Here is a 17,895-nt window from a genome sequence, read left to right on the forward strand (position 1 = left end):
CATCGGATGAAATGCATACTTTAATGTAACATTGCTCACAGGATGATAGTGTCACTGAAGGAAGCAGTCAAGCCCACTCTTATCAAAGGACCATCCTACAAAATTACAAACCCATTCCTTTCATCTCCGTCATAACGTTTTTACACTCCAGTCAAACCTTCCTTTGAGTCGAAGAGTAAGGTTGCAGATGGTTCTTGGATTGAGCACAGTAGTTCTTAGGAATATTTAAATTCATCACTGTAGCTCTTTACAATCTTAAGGTTTAGCATATAGCTTCTGGAGATAGCTAAGCAATACACAGCACAAATGTGGCATGTGTGGGACCAAATATAGATTTGCAGAGCAGGGCAGTGACTGAAGAATAATTTGAAAGGGTCCGTGTGTAGTCAATCCAGTCCTGATTTTGAGGTTGTCATTGTTAAGTTCCCCATTAGACATTTAAAGTGGAAATTATGTAAACACAATCACCCCCTGTTGCCAACTTTCACTACATGGAAATGTCCAAATTCCATTTTGACTCAACAGTTGATTTAAAGTGGGGGAGGAAAAAACGGACAGGAAGTGCCTGCAGACACCAGATTTTTATATAATTTTAGTTCAGTCTTTCGTGTAGTTATCTCTGCAAAGTCGTTGAGTGGAGTGTAGGGCAGGACTTATCCACTTAAATGGTGTGTCCCTGAGGAGTGTTGCTGAACAAAGTGACCTAGGGTTGCAGGTGGACAGGATAGCGATGAAGCCGTGCTTTTATTGGTCAGTGCATTAAGTAAATAAGTTGGGAGGTCATGTTGCGGCTGTGTGGAGACTGGTTAGGCCACTGCATTCAGTTCTGGTCTCCTTGCTGTCGGAAAGATGTTAAACTTGAAAAGGTGCAGAAAAGATTTACAAGGATGTTACTCGGAGCCATAGGAAGAGGCTGAATAAGCTGAAATCATGAGATTTGTTTAAAGAAATGTCAGTCAACATTTTCTCTGCGTTTGAATAATGATCCCATTTTGTATAAACGAAAACGGATTGTTGTTCAGTTCTCAGGATAAAGAAACAGAATATTACAAAACAGAAAGGCTTTGCTTTTGGATCTGTCGTTGTTTAAAGTTCAGGCGTGTCACGTGTGCAGCATGGTCTAAACTTGAATGTCACAAAGTGTTTTCATCTAGAGAATGATCTCATACAAAACAGTAAGGAACTGCGCATACATTTTGCCTCATTTGGTAACTTGAACTAAAATCCTAATCACTTCCGTAGTTCAAATCTTGTCTTGATTGACAAGGGACTCAGAGGATATGGGGTATGTGAGTAGAGAGGGAAAGTGGAATAGAGTCCACCATTAGAAAGGAGACCTGCCTGTATTGTTTTAGTTTCCCTTCGATGGGGCAGTGGGAGTGTAGGAACCATTCCATGAGGTAAAGGACGGTCTGGATTGCAACCTTAGGGAGAATACACTTGCAGCTTGGAGTGCCAGGGGAAACAAAAGAATAAGATTTACTGAAACATTGCCCCAAAAGGATGGTGCTTGTTAGGACTAAATTCCCTGGGAGGAAAAAAAAATGGGTCAACAGAGTGGTCAAGAAAGAAACGGAACGACAACATTTAAAAATACGTTTATTTTTAAAAAACAAATGCGATTCCTGACACATGATCTTCGAAGTCGGTGGTTCATTTCAAAGGCTCCGACACAAGATAATTTCCAAGGTAGTGCTGAACATTTCTCCTGCAGGAACCTGGTGAAAAGGCGAGGCCTCCGACGTCGAGACAGAAGAATTTAAAAAGATTTTTTGTTACAAAATTTCACAGTAAGCGAGTGTTTCCCTTTTCTTCTTAAAAAATAAATAAATTCAAAACAGACAAAGCCAGAGGACGTGTCCCCACCCCTCTCAGATCTGTCCAACCACCGAAATGTTAGTTCTTCAAAAGTGGTTGTGGTGTCTGGGAGCAGTCTGGGGTCCTGAGGCAGTTGTGGTTAATGAACCTAGTTTCTCTTCTGTTTAACATTCCTTGAGCGCCTGAAGAATTCCAGGCACTCTCGTTGATATAAACCCCTCTTATAAGCAGCTTTTTATTTTAAATTTGGAGTGAATTCATTGTTCACAGCATTCAAACCCCTTCCCTCTCCGATTTCAATCCACTGGGAGGCCAAACTGACTTTATAGCCAGTGTTCCTGATTTGTACTGTCCACAAAAGTTAAGTCAACTCCAATGAGCTGGTGCCTCCAGGGCTTGTTTGGAGTTGGTGAGTGAGAGGAGGCTTCTTCTCGATGGTAGTGGGGGTGGTTTTGTATTTCACAACAAGGTGCCAATCGTACTGGGCACAGGACCCCGAGTGAGTGCTCAGTGACCATGCTGAGTAGGTAAAGGGTGTGTTAACAGCTTCAGGGAGCAGCAACACCTCAGTCAGGAATCTACCTCATTGGCAAGGGCGAGGGGGGTGTCTGTAATTCAGTGGCTACCACACCGTTACCTCCAAGTGAGGCTGACCCAGTCTTCCCTGCAGTGTAGAATCTGTACACCCCAGTAAACTGTGATACAGCATCCTTTCACCAAAGAGCTGGGATTTTTACTTTTAAAGGTCCTCTTCCACGAGAGGCTGGTGTCAGACTGCAGCTCCACAGAAATCACATTTTATGGATGTGAAGTGATACAGATCAACGGAGTCAGATAGTGAGGTGAGCTGTCTGGGCTCATTTTAAATCACCTTCGTTGGTTCCAAAGTAGTTTGCAGTGTCTGATGCCCGAGAGAGAGCACTCGAGAAAAGGCAAGTCTTCCCTATCTGTCTGTTGTTCCTTTTTGACCGCACTTAGTACAATGCTGGGAGCTGTTTCGCCTCACACCGAGCTGACAATTTTCCATCCAAATGAAAGGGAAGACACAAGACAAAACAGCGAGATACAGTTCCCGCTGGTTTGGGCGTCCAGGTCTACAAGTCTTAAAATGAGACAGCCAGAGCCTTCAGGAGTGACATTAGGAAACATTTCTACAAAGCAGAGTCACCGTTTGGAACTCCCTCACACAGCAAACTGGCACACATTCAACTGTAAACTTTAAACCTGAGATTGATCAAGAGTTTTTGTTGACAAAAGTTACGTGGGACAAAGGCGTGCAGTGTAGAGTTAGCTGACAGTTCAGCCAGAGTCCACCTGGACAGCAGAGCAAGGTGAAGGTCTCTCCATCCACTCTGTAACCATGACAGCGGCCTCTCTTTCAGGCTCGAATGCCGATTGGCTGGTTTGGCCCCCTGAGCAAAGAGGGTAACCTTTCTTGCTTCGCAAGTGTACGAGTGGTTGGTGGGCTCACAAGGGATGCACCTGACGTATCCCAACAGCACCCAGCCCCTTCCTTCCTTCGGCCTAGGTAAGCAAACTCAGAGCAGGGGACCCACCTTTGTTTGTGAACAAATAAAGTGTCAAAAACCGATCAAAGAAAACTACCTTTGATCTGAAAGCCGTACCCACTTCTTTTGTGTTTAATACGCTCTCTCTACCTCGCGAGAGAGACAAAAATAAGTGAAAGCCGGGGATGGGGAGATCAAAAGCGATGTGCGGCGAGAGAATTGGCAGTGTTATCTACCTTTCAGCTACCTGGGGTCACACACTGTACGTGAGAGGGAGAAAACAAGACAAGGTTACAGTTCACATTTATGGGAAATTGGTGTCGCTGAAACGTACCGTGCTTGGTGAGTCGACAGGACTGCACCACCCCCTGTCTTTTTTGGTTCATCGAAACTTACATTGGTACCAAGATTTACCACAGAACCGGTGAGACGGCGGCTTGGGCGACTGTGGTGCTAATTGTCGCCTCGTGAAGGCCCAGGCACCGTCACCCGGCGACTGCATTCCCTGCCACTTTCCCTTCGATTTGGAGAGGTTGTTTTTTTTTTACCTTTGGTGTTGCTCCTCCTTTCTTCGCTGGGAGCCGAACAACAAAGTCAGCAGAGCCCCGTTTCGGCTGCAGGAAACGACAATGTGCGGCGAACAGATGCAATGCACTTTTTTTTTCCCCACCCTGCACGCTCTTCAGGACTTCCGTGCAAGAATGCCAAATTTCACATGAGCAGCGCAAATCTCTACCACAAGAGGGCAGAGCGCAGCTGGACTCTTGACGGGCCAGGGTGTTGCCATCACGAAAGCAAACCATCGGCTCCCGATTATAGAATTTGGCATTCTTGCGTGGGTCCAAATGAGGTTAGGATGCGACCACAAGTGTCTCGCTTCAGGGTTATTCAAGCTCTGCACTGCCAAGGGGAGTCATTTTGGGGGAAATAAAGGGGCGTGGTACACGACACGCAGCCATCAATTCACATTTTACCTCCGAACCCGTGCGCAGCTCTGAAGCGGGGAGGGTGACTGTGTGGATTCCAGAATGCAGCCGTTAAATCATGGCGATGCTCTCTGGGTTGCTGTTGAGGTGGGCGGACGCACTGCTCCCCGGGGATTTTGAGGGCTTGCTCTTCCCCCTCCTCATAATGGCCAGCACGGTCTCGTTGGTGATCGAGGCAAAGTCGAAGGAGAAAGTCCCGTAAAAGACCAGCACGTCGACGGTGAAGATCCACTCGCAGACGGCAGCGGCGTGTTGGAACATTGAGCTCTCGTTGATAAAGAAGATGCCACCTGATAACAGCTTTTTAAGGAAATGAGGTTATACACGGAGAACAGAAACTAACCACTGTGCAAGTCTGCTGCCTGGTTGTGGCTTCCTGCTCATGTGGAAACCCTTTTGGGCACAGTTTGTCAGACACTTCTCTGGGTCTAGACCCCAACTATCAGCAGATTGGGCAAAAAAATAGCCCAGCAAGTAATATTTAGGCAAGGTAATGATCATCTCTAAGAGTTGGAGATAACAGTGTTGGACTGAGACACACTACACTCACTACACACACATATACACCCTCTCTCACACTCTCAACCCCCAACCAGACAGACAGACAGACACACACAAAGACCCACATGCACACATATATTTTGTGGGGTGAATTTGTACGTGCGGAGTTACATTGTACTTTGCTCAAAAACTGCATGCATTCATGTAAAACGCTGTTATCTCACTTTTTAGATTAGAATCAATCTAAACATCATGGCATAGACAGACAACACAGGCTAACACCTCTAACATATTGTCTAGCTATCACCCATTGTTAACAGCTAACCCGAGAATGCAACTTTTAAAAAAACGTTTTGTGATTTACACATGAAAGAAGTGAAACTATCACTGCATTCGAACAGATAAAGACTCAACAAACAATTGAGGCATTTTTCAGTGTATAATTTCAGTTACATCACACTGTAAATTTTTGCGATAAATTCTGTGTCTTCCACAAGCACCTGATGAAGGAGCGACGCTCCGAAAGCTAGTGCTTCCAATTAAACCTGTTGGACTATAACCTGGTGTGGTGTGATTTTTAACATCATCTCTAAGCATCTCCTCATGACATTTAATGATATCACTGTCACTGCCACTATCAACATTCTGAGGGTTACCACTGACCAGAAACCTTTCAATACTGTGAAACTGCAAGGGTAGGTTGGGGGTCCTTTTACAGACGGTTATAGATTCATACAGCCTCGGAAACAGACCCTTCGGCCCAGCCAGTCCACACCCAACGTAATCCCAAAACTAGCTCCACCTGCCTGCGTTTGACTCACATCCCTACAAACCTTTTCAATTCACGTACTTATCCAAATGTCGTTCAAACGTTAAAATGGGAGCCACATCCATCACTTCCTCGGAGTTCATTTCACACACCCTCGGTGTAAAAACGTTGCCCTCATGTCTTTTTTAAAACCCCTTTCCTCCCACCTTAAACATGTGCCCCTTAGTTTTGAAATCTCCCATCCTAGGGATTAGACAGCTACCATTAACTTGATCTATACCCCTCATTATTTTATAAACTTCCTACGCTCCCCTGAAACAGGTCCCAGCCTATCTTTACCTATTCATACCTGGGATCCCGGTAAATCTCTTCTGAACCGTCTCTAGTCTCCTCAAAGCCTGTGCACTATCGATAAGACACAAGTCAGGAGTGTAATGGAATACTGCCCACTTGCTCTGGATGGGGATAGCTCCAAAAACATACAGAACGTAACAGGCCCTTTGGCCCTCGATGTTGCGCCGACCTGTCATACCAATCTGAAGCCCATCTAACCTACACAATTCCGTGTACGTCCATATGCTTGTCCAATGACGACTTAAATGTACTTAAAGTTGGCAAATCTACTACTGTTGCAGGCAAAGCATTCCATACCCTGACTACTCTCTGAATAAAGAAAACACACAAGGTGTTTGACACCATCCAGGGACAAAGCAGCCCCCACTTGATTAGCGTCACATCCACCATCGGTGTATAGTGATAGCAGTGGGTACCATCTACAAGACGCACTGCAGCAACTCCCCCAGGCTCCTCAGACAGCACCTTCCAAACCCCACGGCCACTTCCATCGGGGAGGACAAGGGGCAGCAGGTACATGGGGACACCCCTCACCCCCCCGCAAGTTCCGCTCTGAGCCCCTCACCGTCCTGATTTAAAATTATATTCGCCTTTCCTTCATATTGCTAAAAACTATACAACTGGAATACAAGCAAGTTTGGTCCCTTTATCTAAGGATAGATCAAAGGAGGTTTATGAGGTTGATTCTAGGTATGGAGGGACTGTCCGTGAGGAGAGGTTGGAGTAGGGTTGGGCCTGTACTCACTGAAATGTATGAATCTTAGGGGGCTTGATGTGGACAAACTGTTTTCTCTTGCGAGAGTCTAGGATCAAGTGGGCATTATTTCAGAATGCGGAGTCACACATTTAAGACAGATCTGAGGAGGAATTTCTTCATGGAGGACAGTGAATCTGTGGAATCCTTTCCCGTCGAGGCTGGGATAGACTGATTTTAAATTGGGAAGGAGTCGTCCAGGATTATGGGGAGAAAGGCAGGAAACCTATGATGAGGATGATCAGATGAGCTGAATGGCCTATTTCTGCTGTCATAAGTTGACGGTTCATCTTTAAAAAAAAAGTGCCCCCCAGTCGAGTTGCCTCTGAATCTTCACTCAAACAAATACATAAAGTGAGAGTTCACTCTGCTCGGTGTGAAAATCAGACAATCAGTCCCACGATAAAAACCAATGTCAATGACGTTTAAAAGGGGGGGGGGGGGTTTCCTTGTAGGAGTGCAGGGTAGACAGGCAGAGCGCTTAAGCCAGACTTGCTGGAAAAGCTCAGCAGGTCTGGCAGCAGCTGTGGAGAGAAATCAGAGTTAACGGTTCGGGTCTGTTGACCCTTCCTCAGGACTCGGTTCCCCAGTTCTGGGGAAGGGTCACTGGACCCGAAACGTTAACTCTGATTTTTTTTTATATATTCTTCTTCTCCACGGAGGCCTGCTGAGTTTTTCCAGCGAGTCCCGTTCCTAATTTCTGACTTACAGCATCCACAGTTCGGTTTCTGTTGTGTTTGCAGAGCTTGGTGTCCAGGCAGGGTGATTAAAGCCGAGGAGGGGGAAATGGTGGACTTGGAGGAACACATATTTTGGAGGGAGTGCGGCTGGTGGAGGTGACAGAGAGAGGGACAAGATTGTGAAGGGATTTGAAAACTCAAAGTTGTAAATTCAAAACTTGCATAGGTCAATAAAGCACACGAGCAAACTCCAAATAGGGCTCAGGAATGAGTCAAATACAAGAATGGCTTCAGAGGACAGTAAAATGGGGAGGCCCAGCCTAGACTTGAATAGTCAAATCTACATGAAAAAGGCAGTAATATATGGTTAGAGTTAAACTGTGTCCTCCTCAGCCTTCCCTTAACGTGTGAAGGTGACAACAGGACTAAATGCAGTGAGGGGTCATCGCAACATCTTTTATCCCCACTCCCACCAGAAGCCCTGTGAAGACTCCCCTGCCCCCAGCTTGAGGGAGGAACACCCTCATCCAAGTCAGCTCAGTCCTTGCACAGATTACACAGCATTAGACCGGCAAAGAGGAAAAGGCATGGTTTGGCAGGCCGGAGGGGAAGGCGAGGCCTTTGACAGCAACAACACACCGGCTGGTGATTTCACTTCCTAATTAGCAACAGGAAATTACCTACCTTCTCACCTCCCCCCCCCCCCAAACATTGTGCTGTCGTCATAGTTACCAATGGGCCTGCTGTGCTTCAGTGGGCTTTATTTGTGAATAGAAATGAGATTTGTTAATGTGCTCAGAGGCAGATTAATGACTTCGGCTGCTTAAAACTGTGCCAATATCAGCCACGGTGTCACTGACCTTCGAACTGAAACACTCAGGGCAACTTTGGAGTCGCCACTTTGTCTCGAATTCATTCCAGACAATTATATTATCCCCTCCTGCAGCCATTTCCCCACACCCCCCTCAGCCTCTCTCTTCCAAACAGTTGACAGGCCTCAAATCGTTCCTCATTTTGGGTTGCTCTCCTATCTTTATTTTTGGTTTTTTTGTAATTATCTCTCTGCCTCAGTTAATTGGTCGATTGGTCATCCCTTCACTTGCTATTCAGCCGGTCGACGATTCCCTCACACCATTTGTGCTTAACTGTTGACACTCTTAATTACCTGGAATTATCTTGCCACCATCTTTCCGCCTATATATTCCGAGCCTGTGCGCCTCGCTCCACGTCACCTGATGAAGGAGCCGCGCTCCGAAAGCTCGTGATACCAAATAAACCTGTTGGACTATAACCTGGTGTCAGGCGGTTGTCCTTCAAGCATCGCTTACTCATATTCTCACAGGTAACAGGAACGCTGTTGAATCGGATCAGCTTCTGCTACTGGGAGGCTGTGGCCCAGTGGGAAAGGTCACTGGGCTGGTGAGCCAGAGTCTGAGCCGAATGTTTTGGGGACGGGGGGGGGGGGGCAGAAATTTAACTCTGCAACGGGTTCTGGAATTGAAAACCCCGTTCAATGATGACAGTCGCAAATACCCATTTGGTTCACGAATGCCCTTTAAGGAAGGAAATCTGCCATCCTCACCCTGCTGCGCCCGACATATAACTCCAGAAGCAAAGCAATGGGGTTGACCCTTAACAGCCCTCGGAAATGGTGAGTGTGCCACTCAGCTCAAGGGGCAGTTGGTTCGAATAAACGCGGATCTGACCAGTGATGCCAGCTTCCGAGTGGAAACAGATATCCCCCCCCCCCCCCCCCCCCCCCCCCGAGTGCCGCACACTATTGGTCACACGAACCCCAGGCCGGGTTGTCATATCTTGGTCTCCGAGAGCTACTCTGCTGGACTCATCCTGTGCACGAGGAGAAAGTGAGGATTGCTGGGGATCAGAGCTTAAAAACGTGTTGCTGCAGAAGGGCGTACGCCCCGAAACGTCGATTCTCCTGCTCCTTTGATGCTGCCTGACCTGCTGCGCTTTTCCAGCAACACATTTTTAAGCTCTTCCTGTGCACACCAGCAAGTGCCATCGGACAAAACCTTTAGGAAGCATCTCCCTACCCCTTGGCCCCGAACGGCCATTTCCTCCAATTCCTTTTGAGCAACTCTCTCTTAAAACAAGGGACATCCGAATCAGTTCCTAGCTGGGTCGGCCCAGAATTGCTGGCTGGGGTACTCTCAATTTGTGCGTTTTCTCTTCCTCCGCCCCCCCCCTTCTCGCTGGGCACTCTGAATAAATGTCAAATTGACCGACGGCCTCTAACCCTGGGCTGAACACAGCCAGGGCGGAGACTTCCCCAGGGAGCCCAGGGTCATGCCCTCATCTCTCCCTCAGTCGGTTAACGCGGGCGGGAATGAGACTGCCGTAAGGTGACGGAACATTGCAATCTTCGGCGTTGAAACAGCGCCGTCTCTCGAAACGTCGCTAAAATAATGCGGCTTGTGTAGGGCAGGCTGCCAACTCAAAAGGGGGAATCCTAAAAACGCCAGACTCCCCACAAACAGAAGGTTACCCACCAGTCATTTTCTGGTGCAGAGATCTGCTCTGCGGTTTACTTTGCACAGCCCCCACCCCCCTCACTCACCATTAAATAAACAGACCGGCAGCATTTGTAGCTGTGGGAAATGTGGATCGGTCAGGTGGAGGGGGATCTTATGTTTTACCAGCTCCCCGTGAACCACAGTGTGAGCGGAGGATGTTGAAGCAAAGCAGAAAGTGAGGTGGGGGGAGGCATCTGTTCTGGACCCTCAGGGGGGTTGGAGTCATAAAAGCCTCAATGTCATCTCCTCACAATTAGCGATGACTGTTTCTAAGATGTAACACTGAAGACCCAAACAGCAACCAGCAGACTCTGTGCTAACTGACTGGGAACTGACTCATCGCTCCCACTCAGAGTCATAGAGATGTACAGCACGGAAACAGACCCTTCAGCCCAACCCGTCCATGCCGACGCTGATATCCCAACCCAATCTAGTCCCACCTGTCAGCACCCAGCCCATATCCCTCCAAACCCTTCCTATTCATATACCCATCCAAACGCCTCTTAAATGTTGCAATTGTACCAGCCCCCACCACTTCCTCTGGCAGCTCATTCCACACACGTACCACCCTCTGTGTGAAAAAGTTGCCCCATAGGTCTCTTTTATATCTTGCCCCTCTCATCCTAAACCTAGTTCTGGACTCCCCGACCCCAGGGAAAAGACCTTGTCTATTTACCCTATCCATGACCCTTCATAAACCTCTAAGGTCACCCTTCAGCCTCCGACGGTCCAGGGAAAACAGCCCCAGCCTGTTCAGCCTCTCCCTGAAGCTCAAACCCTCCAACCCTGGCAACATCCTTGTAAATCTTTTCTGAACCCTTTCAAGTTTTACAATATCTTTCCGATAGGAAGGAGACCAGAATTGCACACAATATTCCAACAGTGGCCTAACCAATGTCCTGTACAGCCGCAACATGACCTCCCAACTCCTGTACTCAATACTCTGACCAATAAAGGAAAGCATACCAAACGCCTTCTTCACTATCCTACCTACCTGCGACTCCACTTTCAAGGAGCTATGAACCTGCACTCCAAGGTCTCTTTGTTCAGCAACACTCCCCAGGACCTTACCATGAAGTGGATAAGTCCTGCTAACCCAACTATCAAACAATATCTTTACAACAATAACAGAAAGGAAAAAAACTAAATCCATGCTCTGGATTTCTTTTCCTGACCCTTCCAGGTTGCCTCGGAGATCAAGACACGTTTGCCACGTCACGTTGGAGATCTTGGCAAACATGTCACTCAAAATCAAATTGTACAAGACTGACTGTTAACTTTCTGAAGGGAGGCCGGGGTCGGCTGGGACGAGAGCTCAGCCAGTGTCCTGCCTCTGTCACAAACATTGGCCCCACCGGCTGCGAAGTGCTCCCGAGTGGGCGAAAGGCGCTATGCCAATGCAAGGCTTCGGAAGGCAGTAATGGGAGGGCGGGGGGGGACTGTATTCGCATTGAATCTGGGTCTAACAACTTGACCAGAGACTGATGCACAAGTTGCAGAGAGGGGAAGCTCTGTCAAGAGAGATGAGGAGTCTCTTTCATACCGGATTTTCCAACTACATTTTCCAAATTTCCCGGTTTGTGTGAGACAGTCTCGAGGGGCTGAATGGCCCTTCCCAATTTGTACGCACCACGTGTTAGCAAGAAGTGACCTCCCACTGTTCCTGTCTAGCAGGTTTGAGGAGCTGAATGCAGCCTAGGACTGAGGAGCAGGGGTGGGTCATTACACACTTTTCCTACCTGTATCCCATTATCCGTGACTCATCCTCTTGTCAAATATCCAGCTAACTCAGCTTCGAACGACTGAACTAGCCCAGCTCTTGGTGACAGCCGCAGACAGGATGGGCCGAAGGGCCTCCTTTCCTGCTACCTCTGACCCCACGTTGCCCTTGCAATGCCCACTGGGATCTCAAAGCGCTTCCCAGCCAATCAGGCACTTTGGGGTTGGGAGCCACCGTCGTCGTGCAGGAAACCCGCCAAGCCAGTGCGTGCACAGCAAAATCCCGCTAACGGCGACGTGATGGCGGTCGAATCGCCTCACCTTCGGATGTGGATTGAGGGATAAATATTATTGGCCAGCACACTGGGGATAAATCCCTTCTCACTCTTCCTCAGAACATAGTGAGTGGAACAGAGGGGTGGGGTCTCAGCTTAATATCCCATCAGACAGTGCAGCAGTCCCTCGGTGCTGCAGTGGAACACCAGTACAGATTTCCACCTTCTGGCCGGGAGTGGTGCTTGAACCGGGAACCCCGTGAGTTCAGGCGTGGGCGTCCTACCCACACTAAGCCGCAGCAGACGAGCAACACTTCTTGCCAAGTTAATAGTGGGAATACAGCACGATGACCGAAGCTTCGGAATGCTAGCTTACTGGTTAGTACGTTTGCAGATGTTCCCCAGGATTGGTGGGTGCAGTGGACCTGAGGTTACCTGAGGTGATCCTGAGCTGTGGAGTCGACGGGCTGAGGAGTGGCAGATGGGAGTTTAATTTGGATAAGTGCGAGGGACCGCCATTTTGGTATACCCCACACAAGGACTGAAACAATTAATAGGAGGGCCTTGGGATAATATTGTACAACAGAAAGACCTCAGGGTCCAGGTATATAATTCTTTGAAGTTTGCATCACAGGCAGACAGGGTGGTTAAGACGGCGTTTGACACGCTTGCCTTTACTGCTCAGACCTTTGGGTATCGGGACGTCGTGTTGAGGTTGTACAGGATATTGGGTGAGGCCGGCCCCTTCTGCATCACTGTGCGCAGTTCTGCCCCCACTGCTAGAGGAAGGAGATGATAAATCTGGAGAGGGTTCAGAAAGGGTTTCCCAGGATGTTGCCGGAAATGGAGGCTTTGAGTTATCAAAACAGGCTGGGACTTTTCTCTTTTTTAAAAAAAACTGGAGCGTAGGAGGTTGAGGAGTGATCATACTGAGGTTTATAAAATCATGAGGGGCACAGGTAAAGTGAATGGCTAAGGGTCTTTTCCCCAGGGTGGAGGAGTTCAAAACTAGGGGATGGGGCATCCTTTTAAGAGTAAGATTTAGAAAGGACATGAGAGGCAACTGTTTTACATAGATTGTATATGGAATGAACTTTCAGAGTAAGCGGTGAATGTGGGTACAGTTTGGATCAGTACATGAATAGCAAAGGTTTGGAGGGAATACGGGCCAGAAGCAGACAAGCGGGAGAGTTTAGTTTGGGAATACGGACGAGTTGGTCCGTGCTGTATGACTCTCTGCTCCCAAACCGGGCCAGCACGCTGGGTGGGAAGGCCCGCTGTGCGGGTATGAGGAGGAGCTTTCAATCAGGTCGGAGGTGAGGGGTTAGCTCATAAACTTGGAAACCGAAAACAGCTCAGAATACGCCTGTCTCTGCGTCAGTCACTGGAGCAGTCTCCCATCGTGCAAGTGATAGGGGGAAGAAGAAGAAGAAAAAAAAGTGTGGCTTGCTGTCTGGCGTATACATATTTATTTTTGGAACAGCTTGCAAGTCCACTTGCCCTCAAGAAATATAAATGAACCGCAACCAACTCAAGCCACGAGTTCCTCTGTTGAAAGGTTGGTTTGGCTTGTGGGCTCACTTGTGGGAATTATAAGTTCCCTGAGCGCTTCAATACCTGATGGGAAGCTTATATCGTTGTTTTAACTTAAACTGGTGACTGAATCAGCAAAATCCCTGGCCCACTTGAGTCTGCTAAGCAAACCCAGCCAGAAATACTTTGATCCCCACGCCCAGTCAAGTTCGCCTTCCCCCACCGTATGATGGACTGACGCCATTGTTAGGAGAAAGTGAGGTCTGCAGATGCTGGAGATCAGAGCTGCAAAATGTGTTGCTGGAAAAGCGCAGCCGGTCAGGCAGCATCCAAGGAGCAGGAGAATCGACGTTTCGGACATCGACTCTCCTGCTCCTCGGATGCTGCCTGACCTGCTGCGCTTTTCCAGCAACACATTGTTACCCTGCCAAGGAACCATCTCCCACTCTCCCTCGGATTAGAAAGCAGTTGAATCCCGACAGTGTGGAGGCAGGCCGTTTGGCCCATCTGCTCCCCACTGACCCTCCAAAGAGCATCACACTGTAACCCCACAATTCCCGGGGCTGACCCACCTACCCTGGACGCCACAGGGCTATTTTCTCATGGCCAATAACCTGCGTATCTTTGGTCTGTGGGCGAAAACCCACGCAGTGGTGTGTGTGTGTGTGTGTGTGTGGGGAGAAAGAGGGGAGTAGGTACTCCACCCAGACAGTCGCCTGAGGGTGGAACTGAACCCAGGTTCCTGGTGCAGTGAGACAGCTGTGCTAACCACTGAGCCACTACGCCAGCCGGTATGATGGGGGTAGACGATGGGTAAAGGTGGGATACCAGTCTGCACCAGCGTTGTTTTCGAAAGGGGGCTTGTGAGGTAGCTCAGCAAAAACAAGCTTGAGAAGCTCTGGCTGAAGAGAATTTCAGACGCACACCCACGACAGTGGCTTCTCAGGCAGGCTTACCCCCCACCTCTCTCCCAAAGCTGCTCATTATCAAGTGGAGGTGTTACAAATCGCCCCGAAGCAAAGAACCGCACGCATTCGGCCCCACACCGCGCCGTTCGGCGTGCAGCGCACAAGGAGGACGACAGAGTGGCGGCCTACCCCAGTGATCCGGAAGGGAGATCGCCACCTAGCAGAGACCGGCTCGGCGCCCCAGACCCGGTTAGGAGCCCGCTTGGCCGTGACAACGACCACGTCCGGGCTGCACCAACCCGACCTCGGAGCTTTCAGTGAGCTCATTGGCAACGGGAGCACAGCTCGCGCACTTTTACAGAGGCCGGGGAACCGGACTGAGGCTGTCGGGAGTCTCCCCTCTCCGCCAGACAACCGCCGCTGGGGAGGACCCACGGTCAGAGAGCAGGGAATCAGGCCCTTCGCTCCAACTAGTCCGTGCTGACCACACTCCCAAACTGAACTAGTCCCAGCTGCCGGCTCCTGGCCCACATCCCTCCTCCTTATTCATGTATTTACCAAACATTGTAACTGTCCCCACATCCTCAGGAAGTTCATCCCACGCACGAACCACTCGGTTTAAAAAAAAATTGCCCCTTATGCCTTTTTTAAAATCTTTTTTCGCAAATCTTAGCAGGACTTAATGGTAAGGTCCTAGGGAGTGTTGCTGAACAAAGAGACCTTGGAGTGCAGGTTCATAGCTCCTTGAAAGTGGAGTCGCAGGTAGATAGGATAGTGAGGGCAGCGTTTGGTATGCTTTCCTTTATTGGTCAGAGTATTGAGTACAGGTCATGTTGCGGCTGTACAGGACATTGGTTAGGCCACTGTTGGAATATTGCGTGCAATTCTGGTCTCCTTCCTATCGGAAAGATGTTGTGAAACTTGAAAGGGTTCAGAAAAGATTTACAAGGATGTTGCCAGGGTTGGAGGGTCTGAGCTACAGGGAGAGGCTGAACAGGCTGGGGCTGTTTTCCCTGGAGCGTCGGAGGCTGAGGGGTGACCTTATAGAGGTTTATAAAATCATGAGGGGGCATGGATAGGATAAATAGACAAAGTCTTTTCCCTGGGGTGGGGGGGTCCAGAACTAGAGGGGCATAGGTTTAGGGTGGGAGGGGAAAGTTATAAAAGAGAGCTAAGGGGCAACTTTTTCACACACAGAGGGTGGTACGTGTATGGAATGAGCTGCCAGAGGAAGTGGTGGAGGCTGGTACAATGACAACATTTAAGAGGCATCTGGATGGGTATATGAATAGGAAGGGTTTGCAGGGATATGGGCCGGGTGCTGGCAGGTGGGACTAGATTGGGTTGGGATATCTGGTCGGCATGGACGGGTTGGACCGAAGGGTCTGTTTCCCTGCTGTACATCTCTATGACTCTCACCTTAAAATATGCTCCCTCATCTTGAAATCCCCCACCCTAGGGAGAAGACAGCTGCCATTCACCTTATGTCCCTCCCTTACGCTGTTATGAATCTCGATAACGTCACTTCTCAACCTCCTACCTCGCCTTGTAACACACAGCCCTCTATTCCCTGGTAAATCTCTTCTGAAACCTTCGCCTGCTTGATGATATCATTCCCAAAACAGGATGGCCAGAACTGGACATAGTACTCCAGAAGTGGTCTCACCAACATCCGCTATAACCTCAGCATAACTTCCCAAAAGGTCAGAGCAACGAAGGCAAATATGATAAATGACAGAGGATCCCAGCCCTAAAAGGGCCGACTCACCAGCAGCAAAGACCCGCACGCATTAAGCCCCCCCGTTGTATGTCACGCAGCATGCGTTTGAGCGGATGGACTGGACGGAAGGATACTGAGGACGAGAGAGATTAAGGCCAAGATGGTGAGGATAGCCCTGATGTGGCCTATCCAGTGATCCAGAAGTGATATCGCCACTTTGTAGGTCAGGATGCACTGGAGGCAGACAAAGACCATTCCCGCGGGAAAGGCCACTCCAGCCCCGATGTAATGCAAGCTTTTGACGTGGTCAACCTGGGGAAAACAGGAACACAGCTTAAAGCACGGACCCCATGCAACGATTCCACGATCCACGATCATAATGAATCTGTTCAACTGGAAAATCCAACCCACACAAACTGCAGCAGATCAAGGCTCACCATCACCTTCGCAAGGGGCAATTAGGCACGAGCAAAAACAAAAAGGCCTGCTCAGCTTGCGTTGTGAATAAATAAAATGGCGTCCTCTGAGCATTGTATATCTGAGCCACATTACAGGGAGGATGTGGAGGCTTTGGAGAGGGTGCAGACGACTGGGCTTCTGCCTGGATTAGAGGGTATGAGGAGAGGCCAGAAAAATTGTTTTCTCCGGAGCGGAGGGAAGACTTGATAAAAGTCGACAAAAAATTACGAGATGCATGGACAGGGTCAGAATCTTTCTCCTCCCGGAGTTGAAATGTCTCATACGAAAAGGAATACATTTAAGGTGAAGGGTTGTGTTTTAAAAGCATCGAGCGTGTTCGGAGTGGGGAACGAGTGGTGGAGGAATCAGATACGGGAGGGGTGTTTAAGGGACTTTATCAGCAGATGAATATGCGAGGGAATGGAGGGGGGATACGGACCAAGGGCAAGCAGAAGGGATTAGTTTAATTTGGCATCATGCTCAGCACAACATAGTGGGCCGAAGGGCCTGTTCCTGTGCTATGAGAAGGGCCTAGTCTCGTAGATCCGCGATAAAATCTGAGGGATTAGCATGTCAAGCAAGGAGTCAGCAGCTTCGAGAGAAAGGATTGCAAACGAAAGGAGGGGCAAGAACTTACATTGTCGGTGCAGAGCAGGGTTTGGCAACATTTTTATTTTGACAAGTTGCTTCAGCTAATTAGATCGACCCAAAATAAAAGCTACAGGGAGCTGCAAATAATAAAAAAAAAACATTTCTGAACAAAATATTTTGTGCTGGCAGAATGCATCGTTTGCAAATGCAAGATTCATGGACTTGATTGACACACCAATGGACAAATAATTAACCCTGACTTAGTGCGTTTCATCTTTTAACGATAATTTGCCAGAGAACGCACTGTTCAAAACAAACTTGACCTTAAAAATAACATTGAATTAAGACGGTCTTTTGGACGGCGACCGTTGTGATGAATTAAGTGTCGGGCTGCCCATTTCGAGGGTATTTCTCTATCTCAGCTGTATTGGAGCGAGGTGGCAGTGTGGTGGTAATGTCACCGGGCTGGCAATCTGCGGGCACAGGAGCTCAAACTCCACCGCTAGAAGCTAACGAAAAGGTGAATTCAGTAAAAAGGCTGGACTAACGCCAACCACTGCCGATTGTTGTAAAAAACCTGCCTGGCTCAGGAACATCCTCGAAGGAAAGAAATCAGCCATCCTTACCCGTTCTAGCCTACACTCGACTCTCAGCAACGTGGCTGACTGTTAACTGAGCCATTCGGGACAGACAAATGCTGTCTGTCCAACTCAAAAGAGTTAGAGCTTAAACATTGCTAAAACAAGGGGTAGCAACACTGAACTGCTGTTAATCCTGACTGGCACC

The 17,895-nt window shown here is 48.6% G+C and overlaps 1 protein-coding gene across 2 annotated transcripts in view; it reads right to left on the reverse strand.

Moving 5' to 3' along the window:
- Positions 1–1,586: 1,586 nt before the first annotated feature.
- LOC132836953 (transmembrane protein 150A-like) overlaps positions 1,587–17,895 on the reverse strand; it is a 32,418-nt gene continuing 16,109 nt past the window's right edge. For both annotated transcript variants that reach the window (XM_060856540.1, XM_060856541.1), the window contains exons 6-7: positions 16,194–16,371; positions 1,587–4,602 (exon numbers count right to left, since the gene is read on the reverse strand). In XM_060856540.1, the coding sequence (XP_060712523.1) occupies positions 4,364–4,602; positions 16,194–16,371 (417 nt within the window). In that variant the 3' untranslated portion in view covers positions 1,587–4,363. The remainder of the gene's footprint in view (positions 4,603–16,193; positions 16,372–17,895) is intronic.

This window comes from Hemiscyllium ocellatum, chromosome 48 (assembly GCF_020745735.1).
Source record: "Hemiscyllium ocellatum isolate sHemOce1 chromosome 48, sHemOce1.pat.X.cur, whole genome shotgun sequence".
Taxonomy (NCBI): Eukaryota; Metazoa; Chordata; class Chondrichthyes; order Orectolobiformes; family Hemiscylliidae; genus Hemiscyllium; species Hemiscyllium ocellatum.